The sequence below is a fragment of the Balaenoptera physalus genome (genome assembly GCF_965194825.1).
Source record: "Balaenoptera physalus genome assembly, chromosome: X".
Lineage (NCBI taxonomy): Eukaryota > Metazoa > Chordata > Mammalia > Artiodactyla > Balaenopteridae > Balaenoptera > Balaenoptera physalus.
Window position 1 is genome coordinate 117,863,775 of NC_138903.1, and position 18,816 is coordinate 117,882,590.

The 18,816-nt window shown below is 40.6% G+C and overlaps 1 protein-coding gene across 1 annotated transcript; it reads right to left on the reverse strand.

Moving 5' to 3' along the window:
• Window positions 1-928: 928 nt before the first annotated feature.
• Window positions 929-17,630, reverse strand: CT55 (cancer/testis antigen 55; the record flags this gene model as incomplete). Its single annotated transcript, XM_082445711.1, is given in 5 exon segments — window positions 929-1,135; window positions 2,301-2,324; window positions 2,326-2,414; window positions 11,198-11,364; window positions 17,596-17,630. Coding segments are annotated over 5 exon segments (507 nt in total). The 3' UTR covers window positions 929-943.
• Window positions 17,631-18,816: the final 1,186 nt, after the last annotated feature.

Here is an 18,816-nt window from a genome sequence, read left to right on the forward strand (position 1 = left end):
CGTGATTCACTCACTCCAGTGAGGAAGTTTGTGAAATGGCAGCTGGGATTGAATCACCACCGATTAGGTTTATGATAATCCACTGTCACTCTCCAAGAACAGTCAGTCTTCCACAACAACCAAACAGGAGAATTCACTGGGGAGCTGGTAGAATCCACAGCCCACGTGTCTCTCAAGTCCAATGGTGGACTTTTCTGGAATTCCTGCAGCGTGTGGTGCTGCTTTGGAATAACCACTTTCCTGGGGACTTGGAGCCGCAACAAAACAGCTCCCACATGCCCCTTTCTATCCGAACACTCCAGGGGTCAGGAAGCCAGGCGGGCGTTCACAAAACACAAGTTCCATCAGGGCACAGAATTTTGGCCTTTGCGTTCAAGGCTATAACCCTAGCATCTAGCACATAGGAGGTAATAACTATTTCTGAAGTGAACCAATAGGTGACTATCTAAAATTTAGAGAATATTGACTCCAACTACTCGTCCATAAAGTGGGGAACTAACCACTGGATGGTTGAGTGGTCCCACTGGACCTGTGACACAAACTCGGAATATCAAAAAACCGAACTATGATGCACAATGTGTTCTAAAGAAACATTTCTCGGATTAGAAACTCTATTCTAAAGGTGAAAAAAACCCCATGGAATGTAGATTAATATTTAAAAATAAACAGATCCACTAAAAACAGAAAATCATAGACATAAGATTATTACAAAGGATGAAGATGAAAATGTCTTTAATCAATAATGAAAAATGCCAAACACCCTCCAGAAGATGCACTCCATTTAGCCAGCCCACACAGGATTTGAAAGGTTGTCTTTGAATTAACTGTTGAGGTTTACTAAGCTGTTGTTGTGGTGGTTCTTTTTTCCAAAACACCTTTAAACCAGGCCCTTTACTGCCAAGAGAAGAAAAGCTGCACAGGGAATAAAAACGTTGCTTTCTTATTACCCCCTTTTCACTAGAGTCATAGGAATTGCTCTCCAAACATAGCAGGACTGAATGCTCTCCACCACGACCGCATCGACGACGTCGGATACTTGAGGTATGTAGCCATCAGGAAGTTTCAGAGAATCCAGGGTGAAAAAGATAGTATCATCTACCACCCCATTTCTTCCCTGTAGCCTAGTAATGCAGACCTGTAATTACAAATAATGGAAATATTTATGTAAAAGGGTCGTGCACTGTCACAGGGTCTGCACCTCCTCGCTCTGGCTTTAATCTGTAGGTCACTCCAGGGACTTCCCTGGTGGTCCAGTGGTAAAGAATCCGTCTTCCAATGCAGGGGATGTAGGTTTGATCCCTGGCCAGGGAACTAGGTTCCCACATGCCGTGGGGCAACTAAGCCCACGTGCCACAACTACTGAGCTCACATGCCTCAACGAGAGACCACATGCCGCAAACTACAGAGCCCACGTGCCCTGGAGCCCGGGCGCCACAACTAGAGAGAGAAAAACCGCACGCCACAACTAGAGAGAAGCCTGCATGCCACAACTAGAGAGAAACTGTGTGCTGTAACGAAAGATTCCGCATGCCTCAGTGAAGATCCCGTGTGCCGCAACTACGACCCGACACAGCCAAAAAAAAAAAAAAAAAAAAAAAGAATAATCTGTAGGTCACTCCAAATCAGTGATTCCCAACCTGGTTGGCACATTTGAGACACCAGAGTGGAGCGCTTTGTAAAACTACCCATGCCAAGACCCCACCTCACACCAATTAAGTCAGAGTCTTTGTAGATTTCAGTCTAAGATTAGAAACTCTGCTCTAAATAAATAACACACTACATCCATTAACCTCTGTAGTTACAATGGAGAGAGTGAAAGGGATTGAGTAAGAAAGGATGTGGTGGCAAATAGAATATCATTTCCCCCACTTCTAATGTCACATTTCAAGCTTCATCTGTACCTTCGTGCAAACTGTATTTCTCACTCATTTTCAGTCTCCACTACCAAACCACACCCAGCGTTTACTGTAAGCTCTAGTCCCACCACCCAAGCCATTCATTCTTCCCCAACAATTCCCTGAACATGATTTGTTGTCTGTTCTTGTTGCTCTCAGAACATTTTAATACCTCCCGAATAAACTGTAAAATTTAGATCTTAATTATATGTCTTCTATATTATTTTCTAATTATTTCCTTTCAGAAGCACCACCTTTTCAATAAGAAAATAAACTTCTCTTTGGCAAAGAATATACTTTCTTTTAGGTTTCCCAAAACATCCAGTAGAATCTCGGGCAGCAAAAATTATCACCACAGGCAGGCTAAGCAGAAACAAATAACAAGGCCAACATCAGATGAACTACCTTGTGCACGTGCTTGTGTCTCAAGAGGCTTCACTGAGAGGGCCTTTCTGCTCCGCGTGTCTGGATGGATGGAAAACTCACCTTCTACTCGGTCACCCTGATAAGGCTCAAAACCTAAAACAACCAGGGAGAGAAATAAGTTGGAATTATCTCTTAATGTTGTCACGTGAAATTTCACAAGTTACTTTGACATTGGAATACCTTAAAATAGTTTCTATGACTCTGAAGGTACATTTTGAACATTTAAAAACAGGTAACCTGTAAGTCTTCCTGTCAGAAAGGAAGTTTATAATCCTTTAGGCATTGACTCTCTCTACTGACTTAAGGTCGACTGGGATAAAGCATTAACCGTGCATCTCAGAGCAATCTTTGTGAGAGCAGCACAGGATTTATCAAACCGTGGGTCGCATTCACAGCTCCTTCTGGGGAGGAAGGAGGGTACGTAAGTAAGAGCACACCACGTATGAATCTCGCTGCCTGAGTTCAAACCTTAATACTGCCCCTTACTCAATTTACTTAACTTTCTGTGCCTTGATTTCTTCATCTGTATAATGAGAAGCATGATAGTAGTACTTACTACATAGAGTTGAAGAGACCATTAATCGATACATACAAAACTCACAGAATAGCAGTTGGCACAGAATCAGCACCAAATAAATGGTGATTGCTATTAGTGGGAGCAGTAGAACATATTGCTACAGAAAGAATCAATTTTCTCAGGTGTTTTGGACCGATGATGAACTCTATATATTTTATAGTTTTCAGTTATAAACAAATATTTACAGATTTACACAATAAGTTAAAAGCGAGTCACAGGATACAAAGGTACCATGGACGATTTGAAGCAAATGGAATTCTCAAATGCTGCTACTGAAAGTGAAACTTGGTACAACCACTTCGGAAAGTTGGCAATATCTACTAAAGTTAAACATTTCTGTACCCTATGATCCAGCATTTCCGAGTTCCATCATAGCTCTTTCCTTGTTCTCCTTGGTTCCATTACAACTAAATTTTAGAATGACCTAAGACCACATGAGGGACCTCTTCTGTCTCTTTCTCTCCCTCTTTCTCTCTCTCTCTCTCTCCCTTCCTCCCTTCCTCTCTCTCTGTCTCTCTCCACATTTCCTTTGTGTGGTGTTATATAATATCCATAGGCTGATAATTCCAAAATGTATATAACTGGAGCTCTAACCAACTTCAGATTCATACATCCAAGTGTTTACTCAAATTATTATGTCTAAAGCTAAGCTCTTGCTAGTCTTCTCCTCAGTCTTCCCACATCTCAAAAATGGAAACTCTACCCTTAGCATTTTTCCAACAAGACAGTTAGGAGTAATGCTTGACTCCACTTTCCTTCACACCAAATGTCTAATCCATCAGTCAATACTTTCACTTCTACCTTCAAAATATTTCTAGAATCAAATCAATCCTTACAGCCTCCCTTTCTACTAACCTTAGCCAAGTCTGCATCATCCCTCATCAGGACTACTGCAACAGATTCCTAACTTGTCTTCCCAATTTCATCCTTGTCCCATATACTCTGTTCTCAGAATGACAGCCAGAGTGAACATCTTAAATCATTGTCCAAAGCCCCTCAAAAGGCCAAATCCTTACAAGGATCTATAGATCCCTATGTGGCTCACCTCCTTACTCTCCTCTTTCAGGTCTTTACTGAAACTTTACTTTTTTAGTAAAACCCTCCCTGAATACGTTGCCTATTCAGCAGTTTCAGGCCTAGTCCTAAGAATTTAGCCCTGAAAAATAAAATCGTAGGTTCACAAAAAGACTCGTATAAGAATTTTTTTAGCAGTTTTATTCATAATAGCCAAAAGCTGATAACAGCCAACATGACCTTCAATAGGAAAATGGAGAAACTGTGATATACAGAATGAACTACAGACACATGCAACAACATAGATGAATCTAAAAATATCCTTCTGAGTAAAAAAAATATTAAACAAAGGAGTATGTATGTCTGAGTTCATTATATACGTAAAATTCTAGACAGGCAAATTAAATCTATGGTGGGGAAAAACCCCAAAACTGTATTTGCCTTGGAGATGGGGACAGGGGTTGACTGGGGAAAGGCATGAGGGTAATGTTTAGGTACATGCATTTGTAAAAATCCAAAGACACTCAGAAAAAAACTATAAACAAATGACGAACTCGAGTTGCTGACACACCTGTTGAAGTATTTAGGAGACACTATATAAATGTTTGCATTTTCCTTTCAAATACATCAAAGATATAAGATATAATGATGGATGGATGGAACGATGAATACATGGATAGATACGTGAAAAAAATAAGTATAATAAAATGTTAATGGTAGACTCCAGATGGTAGTTGTGTAGTTGTTCACAAAATTCTTTCAAATTGCTTTTTTTTTAAAGAAATTTCTTAATAAAAACACAAAAACTTAAGCCAGTATGGTAAACTTCCACTTCATAATTCCAGTTGCAGTTAACAGAGTTCTCCATAACATGGTAAATCTGAACTACAATCAGCAATAATCTGCCTCCCTTTTCCAAACTCTTTCCAAGATACAAGATAACTAACTCTCCTCTTCCAAGGACCACATGGAGGGTGCTTGATGATAAAACAAAATGTCCTTAATGGTGAGTGACTAGGGACAGTTAACTCCAACCAGTCTCAGGTGGTGATAGGAGAGGTAACAGATGCTTCTGGTCCAACCAACTACTTGGTAGACCAGTTAGTCATGCTGTGGCACATTCCATGGCCTAAAAATGGCAAGATTCTGTCACGCCATCAAGTTGGCAGGATCACTGAGAAATGTAAGAAACTCTATGTCAGGTTTACATGAAACATTTGTGGGAAAAATCAGCTCAGATGTCCTCTCATAAAGTGTAGAGATTAGTCCTAATGCTCCTGTTATAGTATAAATCTATAACTACTTATTTGTTTAATAATTTGGTAACCCTGTTTTAGTTTTCAGTAAACCCTTTTGGCAGTAATGAGCTAAAAAATGAATGCATGTTTAGGGAAAATGAAAAATGAATTGATTTTCCAAGAAGGTTGATGAACACATGTCTTGTGCAATTCATCTGTGTTATGGACTGAATGTTTGTGTCCCCTCCAAATTCGTATGTTAAAGCCCCGACCTCCAGTGTGGCTGTATTTGGAGATGGGGACTCTAAGGAAGCAATTAATGTTAAATGAGGTCATTAGGATGGGACGCTAATCCGACAGGATTAATGTTCTTATTAGAAGAGACACCAAGAGCTTGCTCTCTCTCTCTCTCTGTGTCTCTCTGTCTCTGTCTCTCTCTTGACCTGTACACACACCAAGGAAAGGTCATATGTGGTCTTGGTGGGGAAGAGAGCTCAAGAAACCAAATTGGCTGAAACCTTGATCTTGCACATCTAGAACTATGAGAAAATAAATGTATGTTGTTTAAGCAGCGCAGTCTATGGTATTTAATTATGGCAACCCGAGTAGACTAAAACAACATTTAGTCCGCCAACATTTACTCTCCACCATGGGGGCCATAGTGATATCACTAACCACAAGAAAACCAGAGACCCAAATCTCCTTAAGCATTTACTTTATAATGTAGTAGATTTTTAAAGAAACAGTGTCCAAAGACAAAAAGTTCACATGAGAAGATGAAAAAGGCTCATTTACATATAATTCTATGATATAGGACTTTCATCAACTAACTGCTCTAACATAATTTCAACAATGTTTTATTCCAATTTCTCTTAGGTACATTGGAAAAGTGAAACAATAGCTGTTAATATGTTAGCTCCATTAGGAGAAGAACTTCACAGACAGTTAAATGTTGTACGTAAAGAATCTCATAGGCTACAATTTCAGATACTACCCTAAGTCCATGACAGAATGAAACAAAACAAGGCCATTTAATAATTTTGTCTAAGCACAGAAAAAAAAAAACAAGGCTACTATGCCACCCACAAAATACCCAATCATAGAATTGCCCCTGCTTTCTGAAAGCATCCAATCTAGGGCTAACCACTGCTTCCTTAGACTTCCAAATCAGCTAACTAAATCTCAAATCCTATAATAGGTTCTTTCTAATACCCTCTTACTGAGACATGCCATGGTTCCCCCGTAGTGTGTGTTCTCTCTCTCTGAAACAAGTCATCAAGCCAACTTGGTCTTTGGCTGAAGAGCATTGACAAAAGTTGTGAAAGCCTTTTTTCTGGCAAAAGTGAAATATCTAATACTAATATAAATGCTGTTATAAATGCAGTTTACACTGGGGATACAATGATTTGTTTTTGCAGTGCTCATACAAATACAAATCTGGAACAAAGCATCATAGTAAACATAAGGTTGTTAGAAACTAAAAAAAAAAAACAAAAACAACTGATGGAGCAGAAATATACTTGGAATTGGTTGTGGTGCAAGCATAATTCATAACCACATCCAAACATTTATGATGTTCAACCAATTGAAACCGAAGCCATAGTAGTCAAAATTTAGAAGATGTGTGTGTGTGTATTTGTATTTTCAAAATAACTGAACTACAGAACTTCTGGGGCAAAGTTAATACTGAATACAAAAGGAAAATGACTCAGCATGTTTAGTTTTCTCTTTTTTTCATACTAGTTGTCTCTTTTCCTTGTACTGGTCAAATTTCAGGCATGCTTGAGCCTCTGAAGGACTACTGCGTAAATCAGCCCAACTGTCTTAACATGGCAGTGATTTTTTTTAATGAGTATTTTCAATCTTAATTACAGTCTGTTTAAAATCAGCTGGAAATATTTAATCAAGATATTCAACATACTGCCCAAATTCAGGTTTTAAAGCTTTTGGTGAATTACAATTATTGATATGAAGTTTGCAAAGAGAAAGATGTTGAAACTTTTCCCTAAAATAATGGAGGAAGGGAACAAATCGAACCACCAGAGCTCAAACTGTGTACAAACTTGAAATCAGCTAATTGTACTTGGGAACATTTCAGCATGTGGCAAGAATCTTTGAATGTAGCTCTTATTTTGTATTGGAAACATTTCTATTGTCTAACAGAATGGAAGGAAATTAAGGAAACCTACGAATTCGCTGCTGGATTGCAATTTCATGAAACATGCAAAAGTTTCCATTAATGTTTACAGAAGGGTTTTTTAGAAATAATTCTACTTTTGAAAAATTTATAATATTATTTTAAAGGTCAAAACATAAAACCATAGTTAGTCATATATAAATACCCCAAAAGCAGATTTAACTTTAATCACTTATAACACCCCCTTTAGCCTCAAAAATGACTCAGTTTGGACAACAGAGGATACGGTCACCCCCTAGAGCTAAGGCGGTAGGAGAGGGTGGCCCTACAGAAGCTCTGGCCTTTGGAAGAAGTATAAAGTCACCGCCAACGTGCAGCCTGGCAATGAAGTAGCTAGGGGAATAAATATTGCAACATTTCCCTGCCCACTCCAGTCTCCTGCTTGTGCTTCCCACTGGCCAAATCCCATCATAAGAATGTCAGCAGCTGAAGAACAGGGTCCTTTAGTCACTACAGAGGCATACTGAAACAGGAAAGCTGCCTCTGGATTAAGATGACTGACTGTTGGGCAATTCAATGTATAAAGTCCAAAAAGGATAAGAAGGCTCCGTGGAACTTCCTTTTAATCTTTCCAGTGAATACTCAAGCCAGTATATTCTGAAAAATGAAGAAATAACCTTATTTGTGACCCCAGGCTTCTACCTCAGGTTGCACTGGTTACATAAGGATACATAGGATTTTCTAGGACTGTAATAGGCCATGGCCTGAAACATACAAAAGAAATAGCAACATTGTGCACTTTGGTGGATGTCCCCAGCCTCACCCCTAGGCTGAAAGCCCAATTCCATTTTAGCATCCTTCACGAAAATGGTTAAGATTTATTGTTTATTCACATAAAATAACAATCTGAGGGAATTCCCCAGCAGTCCAGAGGTTAAGACTCTGTGCTTCCACTGCAGGGGGCGTGGGTTCCATCACTGGTCAGGGAACTAAGACCCCACATGCCGCGTGGCACAGCCAAAAAAAATAAAAATCTGAGACCCATCACTGATGTTAACCATTTCCTGTGAGCAACATTCATAGATCCAAACCCTCAAAACCTGTCTGCCAAACGGGCCTAATCACTACGATCCTGTGAGGCAGATAAAACCCAATGGGATCTTGGACCTAGAAGCACCCATGAGACCATCTCCCACTGGCATATAAACACATTCACGTTGGGCAGAGAAGAACATACACACAGTTCCTCCCTTTCACACACTCCTGTCACACACGTCTGCACATATTCACCGCCCACACACTTCTCAACCCGCTTACAATTTTTTTTTTCATCTATGCCATCCTATTAGAACTGACCACACCAAGGTTACCTCAGAAGGTTCCTGAGAGGATTAAATCTGATAGGGTAAAGTCCGTACTTAACACAATACCAGATTCTATAATATCTGGATCCTACTGGCCCTTACAATCTCATTTCATACCCATCCGTCATTCGAGTCATATGACACCTACTTACTATACTGCAGCCATCCTGCCCTCCCTTCAGTTCCAAGGACGTGCCAAGATTTTTCCACCTCAGGAGTTTTCCAATGTTTCTTCCCTTTGAAATATTTTCCCCAGCTGGCTCCTTCTTTTTCAGGTCTCAGCTCAAGTGTCACCTCCTCAGAGAGGCCCTCCCTAATCTTCTATCTATAGTAAACCTCACTCTACTCCCAGTTTTACTATCGCAATGCCTTCCCCAAGTCCCAGAGAGCAGAAAGCAATCTGTATCTCTTTTGGTGGGGGTGGGGATAGGGGTGGGGGGAGGCTTACTTGCATATTGTCTGAGTTCCATCTCATTAGAATGTAAGTATTATGAAAATAGTACCTGGAACAGAGTGAGGCACTCAAGTATCTATTGAATGAACATAAACAAGGAAAGTACGTACACGGACTCCCCATTATGTGGAACAAAAAAAATTAACACAATTTTTCCTTCTTTTAGATTCCTATTATATTTTAAATTGTAATTGGTTTTTGCCATTTTCATTGGGTTTTATAATCAAATTAAAGTAGTTAAGACTCCGCGCTCCCAATGCAGGGGGCCTGGGTTCCATCCCTGGTCAGGGAATGAGATCCCACATGCCGCAATGAAGATCCCATGTGCCGCAACTAAGACACGGCACAGCCAAATAAATAAATAAATAGTTAAGAACAAGAAACAACCCTCCCCCCCCCAAAAAAACCCCAGCAGCTTTCTGACAATTCTAAGTATGACTGGTTAGGTGCTCAGGTCTTCTTTTTCATTTACTCTCTCTTTCACCCTAGAGAGTCTATTGCTCCAATTCACTCAATTTATTTTGCAGCAGTAAATCCCTCCACCTGTGCTTTGGGTCCCATCCTCTCTTTACAACCAGGGACCTTGTTCCATCAGTCCTTCCTGCTCTCTTCTTCACCTTCAATCAATCTCTTTGGCATTACAAACATCTTCAAGTGCTTCCCATCTTGAGAAGCATTCTCCTAGCGAGGGCTACCATTGGTGGTGACTTCCTGTTGGCATAGTTATAGGGACCAAAATATTGCCTTTGGAGCTTAGCAATCACAGGGGCCTTTTCTCCTAGAATTAGGCATTTCGACTAAATGGGTCTTAAAATCCTAGTTGCCACCAGACAGTCATCTTTGGGGACTTCTCATTGGGCTTAAACAGGTACAATATTTTTACTTCTATTCATCTTTCAGAATCCAGCCTGGCAGGGGGTTGCAGGGGTATGGAGTCCAGCTGGGAAAGCACCTCGAAGAGGCAGCCTTCCCCAGTTCTCTCCATAGCACTCAATCATTCTCTCTCTTATGCTCAGTAATGTGGTTTTTTTTACGTTCTTTTAATCACATTCTTTTAATGTCTGTCTCTCTCAATTAAACTATGAGCTCTTTGCACACGGGGTTTAATAAAGTCTTAGTTATCTCGGTCTTGCCAATATCTAGCGCTGTATCTTGAGCTGAATTAAACTCAAACGGCATTAACAAATTATCGCTTTAGGCATAAAACAACAAAATGTTATACCTGATAATTAATGGACACACACACACACACACACACGTAAAGTGCTGGAGGAGGTTACTGAGAAGACATGACCACTGGTTGACCCACAAACTGGACCTGGGCAATTAGAGGCTCCTCATCTCTTCCATTGTCCTTGGAATGCATGATCCACCCACCATTCCCATATTTCAAGGACGCAGCCTTGCGAGAGTAAGGTATTGCTGAGACCATTTGGGTGGTATACGTGACCAAACCCTGTTAAGGCCTCTGTATAAACAGTTAAAATTCTGGTGGGCAGGTACGGAGATCTGCTTGTCTTGTGCACTCAAGACAAACCTCGTATATTAAGTTCCCTTGCTTTTTAAACCTGCTCCCTACCCATCTGGAGTGGCCTGCCTCTTTCTAGGTCTCTCCTTGCCCTCTATGTACAGGGCCAGTTTGCGAACCAACAGAAAGGTACAAGGCTACAACCAAACCTTATTTTAAAGCTTTTAAAGAATAAAAAAAAAAAGGATCCCTATATACTTGTAAGATTTTTCAGTTAGATTAGAAATTCAATGCCTACATGAATGGAAAAATTACACAAATACTAGTAACTGCCTCCAATAAACGAAAATGCAACAAGTGATAGCATGAGCTTTTCAAAACATTATGCATCTGTCCCTTGCTGTACATCATTTTCAACTCCAAAAGTCCACCTCAAGTATTAAAGAGCCTCTAATTGGAGCCAGGGACAATGGAGAAGTAATTCTAGTATAAAATCCTCTCACCAATTAAGCATGTCCCAAATTTGACCCCAGAAATGATACCTGTAACCATTTTCAAATGCAATCTATAAAATTAAAAAATAGGTAAAACCTAATTTTAAACTTTTAAAAATGTAAATTGTACCTTTACAAACAACGTCTAGAGAGAAGGAAGTTGTGTGATGAATGTAATTAACACCTTCCATCAGAGAGTTAATACAGCCAAGTGAAACTCTAGTACAGGAGTCCGGCAGTCCATCACCATGGCAATTATCACAGAAAGCATCCACCTGTGAGATAAAGAAACAGTTACTTCACACACAACAAAAGTTAAAAAATCAGAAACATATGCTTAAATCGTTGTTTGAGAAACGGTTTAAACAACTAAAATAAACAGTGGTGAATATATTTCACCTGACAAGCATATCATAGACATGAGATGAGAAAATAATGCCTGAGCTTCATATCTTTTTAATTGTATTTTTTAGAGCAGTTTAGGAAAATTGAGCAGAAAGTTCCCATATATTCCTCTCCTCCACCCTCAGTTTCCCCTATTACTAGCATCTTGCATTTGTTCAATTGGTACATTTGTTCAATTGATGAACCAATATTAATAAATTATATTTAATTAAAGTCCGTAGTTTAAATGAGGGTTCACACTTTGCATTGTACCGTCATTTTTAAAACGTGTCTGAAAACATTATTTGTGCACCAACAAGTTAAATGCACTGATCACATTAGATTCGAAGATAAAAGATATACTGTTCCTGCCCCCAGGAATTCACAATCAAAGGGGAGTAAAAGGCAAAAGTAACGAATTCAAAGCAAGTTCTGAAAGTTGGTAAAAATATGTGCAAAAATTGGTTTCTGGGAATTCCCAGTACGGAGAGAATTTAAGATTCAGAGAATACAGTGTCAATTAGTCCAATAAAGCTGAAGCATAATTTGATCATACGTATTAACATGGTAAATATCTGTACTGAGGTAATGGTTGCATGACTCTGTAAATTTACTAAAAGTATCTTTGAACTATACCCTTAAAATCGGAGAATCTTATGCTATGTAAATTGTACCTCAATAATAATGTTTTTATTTTTTGCATTCCGATAAAACCTTTTACTTTATTTCTTCTTAAATTTTTTATTGGAGTATAGTTGATTCAGAATGTTGCATTAGTTTCAGGTGAACAGCAAAGTGAATCTGTTATACGTATGTATATATCCACTCTTTTTTAGATTCTTTTCCCATATAGGTCATTTCAGAGTATTGAGTAGAGTTCCCTATACTACACAGTAGGTCCTTATTAGTTATCTACTTTATATATAGTAGTGTGTATATGTCAGTCCCAGTCTCCCAATTTATCCCCCCTTCCCCCCTTGTAACCATAAGTTTGTTTTCTACATCTGTGACTCTATTTCTGTTTTGTAAATAAGTTCATTTGTACCATTTGGCCCCTGGGGGGTACAAATGTATGGCACAAAAACAGAAATATAGATCAATGGTACAGGATAGAATGCCTAGAGATAAACCCACGCACATATGGTCACCTAATTTATGACAAAGGAGGCAAGAACATACAAATGGAGAAAAGACAGCCTCTTCAATAAGTGGTGTTGGGAAAACTGGACAGCTACATGTAAAAGAATGAAATTAGAACACTCCCTAACACCATACACAAAAATAAACTCCAAATGGATTAAAGACTTAAATGTAAGACCAGACACTGTAAAACTCTTAGAGGAAAACATAGGAAAAACACTCTTTGAAATAGACCACAGCCAGATCTTTTTTGACCCACCTCCTAGAGTAACGGAAATAAAAACAAAGATAAACAAATGGGACTTAATTAAACTTAAAAGCTTTTGCACAGCAAAGGAAACCATAAACAAGACAAAAAGACAACCCTCAGAATGGGAGAAAATATTTGCAAGTGAAGCAACAGACAAAGGATTAACCTCCAAAATATACAAGCAGCTCATGGAGCTCAATATCAAAAAAACAAACAATCCAGTTAAAAAATGGGCAGAAGACCTCGACATTTCACCAAGGAAGACATACAGATGGCCAAGAGGCACATGAAAAGATGCTCAACATCACTAATTATTAGAGAAATGCAAATCAAAACCACAAGGAAGTATCACCTCATGCCGGTCAGAATGGCCATTATCAAAAAAATCTAGGAACAATAAATGCTGGAAAGGGTGTAGTGAAAAGGGAACCCTCTTGCACTGTTGGTGGGAATGTAAATTGATACAGCCACTATGGAGAACAGTATGGAGGTTCCTTAAAAAACTAAAAATAGAACTACCATATGACCCACTGATGAACCTAGTTGCAGGGCAGGAATAAAGAGGTAGACATAGGGAATGGACTTGAGGACATGGGGTGGGAGGGCGAAGCTGGGGCGAAGTGAGAGTAGCATGGACATATATACACTACCAAACGTAAAATAGATAGCTAGTGGGAAGCAGCCGCGTAGCACAGGGAGATCGGCTCGGTGCTTTGCCATGACCTAGAGGGTGGGATAGGGAGGGTGGGAGGGAGGCTCAAGAGGGAGGGGATATGGGGACATGTGTATGCATATGGCTGATTCGCTTTGTCATGCAACAGAAACTAACACAGTCTTGTGAAGCAACTGTACTCCAATAAAGATCTATTAAAATAAAATAAAATAAATCTAGCCCAAATGTGCATCTGAATCACTTGGGTTTATTTTTTTGTGAACAAACACAGCTAATAAGGCATAATTTGGGATCTGAACCTGGAAAGTCAGCCTGCAGAGCCCACGCTATGAACCACAATGCCTGAGGTGCTTGTCCAAAGACTTGGGTGAATTGACTGGGGATGGCTGGGGAAAATCTTGATTATAATAGATCATGGAATCAGAAGCCAAGAAAATCCTGAAATTTTGAAAAAAATGGGTCAAATTTATTACTTTAAATCATAGCACCGAAAAAAGAGGAATACAAGAGAGAGAAGTTCCACTCAGGCACATGAAAACTTGTCAAAGACTCTCCTGTGTCGCTCCGTTGGTAGCAGGGAGGGTGGCAATTCGTGGACGCTGCAGTGAGAGATGGCAGCTCACAGCTCCGCAGCAGCCTCGCGTCGCAAACTTCACTAAGACCCAGCCACCTCTGCGGGGCTCAGACTCCTCGAGCTCTGCTGGCAGAGAAGCTGCAGGGAGATTCTGGCACCTGGAAGCCGGGGCGCTGCTGAGGGAATAATGCTGCGCAAAAGCCGTCTCTGGCAAACTGCCATCCCGAGAGAACGCACAGCGCACGGACTCCCGCGCAGCAGGCGCCCGGGGCGGAGCGCAGAGGTCAGGAAGTGGCCGCGGGGCTTCGGGGCCGCGTGAGACTGGCCTGTGCCTGCCCTCCCCTGCCTGCGTCTCCCCGACCCCGCCGTCAGATGGACTCGGAAACACTGCGACTTGTAAGGGGGGCGGGGGTGGGGAACCATGCAGACATGGTCACATTAAGAATATTAAATGAGGATTTGGATTGTCTTCAATGAACCACTTACCGAAAAAATCTGTTTCTAAAACATCACGTAGCTTTAAGAATCCCCATGTCCAGAGATTAGGTTTGACATAAATACACTACCACGTGTAAAATAGATAGCTAGTGGGAACCTGCTGTATAGCACAGGGAGCTCAGCTCGGTGCTCTGTGACGACCTAGATGGGGTGGGTGGGAGGGAGGTCCAAGAGGGAGGGGATATAGGTATACATATGGCTGATTCACTTCATAGTACAGCAGAAACTAACACAACATTCTAGAGCAATTTTACTCCAATAAAATAAGTAAATAAAGTAGGTAGCTAATGGAACCTACTGTATGGCACAGGGAACTCTACTCAAGGCTCTGTGGTGAACTAAATGGGAAGGAAATCCAAAAAAGAGGAGATATATGTGTACGTATAACTGATTCACTTTGCTGTGCAGCAGAAACGATAACACAACATTGTAAAGCAACTATACTCCAATAAAAATTAATAAAAAAAAAAAAAGGAAAGAACACACACACACAGAAGAATCCCCATGTCCAGGTCACAGCTAGAGGCCATGTACATGAGAATGTCTGGAACAAGATTCAAGTGTCTCCAAGTTGCCCCCAAGACTGTGAAAAACTGTTAGAGGCAGGGTATCCACTTCCCAAAGCCCACCAATAGATAATTTAGTGGGTATTATCCTTTCGACATGATGTTGGCCAGTCAAGGGCTCCCCATGGTCTGGAGATCTAAGACAGAGACCTGAATCAGCCTCCCTGCCCCTTTTTATTACCTGCTCATCCTGCATTCCAGGCTGCTGCCTAGGACTAGGGCTTTCCTTCTGCACCTTAAGCCCACACCCCTAGTGCCCTGCATTGCTTCCCCCATACCCACTGTCTGGCACAACCTAGGCCCTTCTTCCAGGAAGCTCTGGCCAGCCAAGTGCTCTGGATCCTAGGAGGTATCCTCCAGTGGAGGAGAGGTAGAAGCATTTACCCATCCGTGATGGCCCTTTCTGAAGCCCAGGCCCTGCAGTCTCACTCCCCACCTGCCATCCCTCCCTTGTCATCAATGTCTTCCCAGTCTCAGGTGATCCCAACTTCTCAGTTCTCCTGGGCCGTTGGTTGCCAGAGTCCCTCACTTCCAGTACCTTCCTCTGGACTGCCCTCACTGCCCACGGCCCCTTGGCCCCCTCAGATACATCACTCAGAAACCTCATCAGCCTGCTCTCTGTGGACCCTCTGTGCTTCATCAAGCCACCAAATCCCTTAAAAGCCCTCTCTTTCCGGCTCTGTTACAATCACATCTGCTATTTTTGTCAATATCTTTAAAGCTGCTGCAGGCTGGACTTGTCACTGCCTAGTTCTGACAAGCCCCAGAAACAGCCCCAGACTCCCAGGTGGGTGGCATTGCACACTATCTCCATATGCAACCTGCCCTGGACCCTGGGCAGCTTAATATCCATGGTATCTAGTGGCTGTCCAGCTGTTCCTCCCCCATTTATCAAGTTGAGGAATTTCCTTTCTACTCTCAGTTTTCTGAGTGACTTTATCATGAAAGGATGTTGGATTATGTCAAATGCTTTTTCTATTGAGATGATCATGTGATTTTTGCCTTTATCCTATTAATATGGTGTACGACATTGATCGATTTTCATGTTTAACCAACCTTGTGTTCCTGGGATAAATCCCACTTGGTCATTGCTATGGGCTGAATTGTGTCCTCCTGAAATTTGTATGCCAAAATCCCCAGGCCTCAGAATGTGACTGAATTTAGAGATAGGGTTTGTAAAGGGGTAATTAGTTAAAAGGAGGTCATTAGGATGGCCCTGATTCAATATCAGTACTGTCCTCATAAGAGGAAATTTTGACACTGATACAGATAGAGGGAAGGCCAGGTTAAGACACAAGGAGAAAATAATCATCTGCAAGCCAAGGAGAGAGGGCTTAGAAAAAAATCAACCTTGCTGACACCTTGCTCTTAGACTTCTTAGCCTCTAGAATTGCGAGAAAATAAATTTCTGTTGTTTAAGCCACCCAGTCTGTGATACTTTGTTATGGCAGTCCTAGCCAACTATTGATAATATTGTCATTGTTTACAGTCCTTTTATATGTTGCTGGATTGATTTGAGGATTTTTGCCTCTATATTCATAAGGGATATTGGTCTGTAGTTACTTATTTTTTTCTTGTGATATTTCTGTCTAGTTTTTGTATCAGGGTAATACTACTCTCATAGAATGAGTTTGGAAGTATTTTTCTGCTTTTTTGGAAGAGTTTCAGAAGGATTGGTATTCATTCCTCTTTAAATGACTGGTAAAATCAACAGTGAATCAATCTAGACCTGGGCTTTTGTGTGTGTGTGTGTGTGTGTGTGTGTGTGTGTGTGTGTGTAAAGTGTTTTACTTACTAATTCAATTTCTTTATTATAGGTCTATTCAGATTTTCTATTTCTTTTTTTTTAAGGATTTTGGGTTTTATTTTTATAACAACTTTATTGAGATATAATTCACATACCATAGTATTGACCTATTTAAAGCATACAATTCAATGTCTATCTCTTTTTCAGTTAGTTTTGATCGTTTTTGTCTTTCTAGGTCATCTAGGTCATTTAAATTTTTAGCATACAATTGTTTATATCATTCTCTTTTAGTCCTTTTTATAGACAGGGATGTCCTCTCTTTCATTCCTGATTTTAGTAATTTGAGTCCTTTCTCTTTTTCCTTGGTCAGTCTACCTAAAGGTTTGTTGATTTTCCTGAACATTTCAAGGAACAAACTTTTGGTTTCATTGATTTTCTCCCTTGCTTTTCTATTCTCAATTTCATTTATTTCTGCTCTGATCTTTATAATTTCTTTCCTTCTGCTTTCTTTGGGTTTAGATCACTCTTCTTTTTCTAGAGTCTTAAGACAGAAGGTTAGATTACTGATATGATATCTTTGTCCTTACTCTGCAATTCCTAAATTGATTCTCACCTAATACTCTTTAGTTGCCCTCACAGTAAGGCCCGAGACCCCAGTGGGCCCTGGGGTTGGTGACTTCATCTTGGGCCCCTTACACTGGGTCAGCTGCCAGGGTGCCCAGGCATACCATAGGTGCTCAGAGCCGCCAGCACTCTGAAAGCCTCCTGTGAACATACCCTGCCTTGAATTTTTTATTCATTCTTCATTATTCGTTTGATGTCTCTCTTTCCTCCAGACACTGAGTCTCATTTCTCCATATTTCTTAGCATAGTGCCTGGGACTCTGGCATAAGCCCTCACCAATTTTTATTGACTGACTGACTGACAAACTGACCAGTGGACCCTTCATGCTATATGGTAACTACCTATTCCCTTGGCTGTATCCCTCTCATTAGAAGTTCAATGAAGGCAGGACCTTGTCTGCCTTGCTCCCTGAATCAGTCAAGCATGGTCAGTTAAAAAGAAAGCACTACAGGCATTTCAAAAAAGAAAGAATCTAATGCTGGAATTAAATGCTGACTAATCTGTTTAGGATCTGGAGGAGCAAAGGTCAAGGGTTATGGGTACCACTAAGGAATCAGGACAGTGCAGGAAGCTGTGCCAAAGCCAGAGAGCGTCCCTAATGCCCCAGGGCTGGAGACTGACAGGTGAGTGTGCAGTCCAAGAAAGCTGCAGGAACTGCCACCCCTTAAGCCTGCCACCGCCAGTACCAGAGAAAGAATGCATCCCTTCTGGCCTCCACATCTTGCAGCAATGCCTCTCAGAGAAGACTCTGATTGGAACCTTGCCTGCAAGTGGTTGTGGCATGAGAATGGGACCAAATGCAAACAAAACCCAGAAGTAATGACTTGTTGCTTGAATGAAGCGTGTGTGTGTGTGTGTGTGTGGTCCTATGGGCATGTAACATTTTAGGAATGGCCAATACCTGTCTTTTACACTCTGACTCCCTTTATGGATCCCAATGGTAATTTATCATGGACTTCTTTCTTAATCATTACTACCATTTATTGAGTGCTTACATCATTATGCCAGCCAGTTACTCTGCCAAATGCTTTCCATTTATATGTTCATTTAATTAATATTTGTTGAGTGCTATGAACCAGATACTTTTCTGAGCACTTGGAATAAATCAGTGAACAAAGAGACAAAAAACTTGGTCCTTGTAGAACTAACCTCATGGGTGGGGGAAGGGTAGATGATAAAAACAAAAAACAAGTAAAACATATGGTATGTTGGAAAGTAATAAGTGCCATGGAAAAAAATATATCAGGACAAGGAAGTTCTGGAGTGCTGGGGAGGAGTGGCGAGTTGTATTTT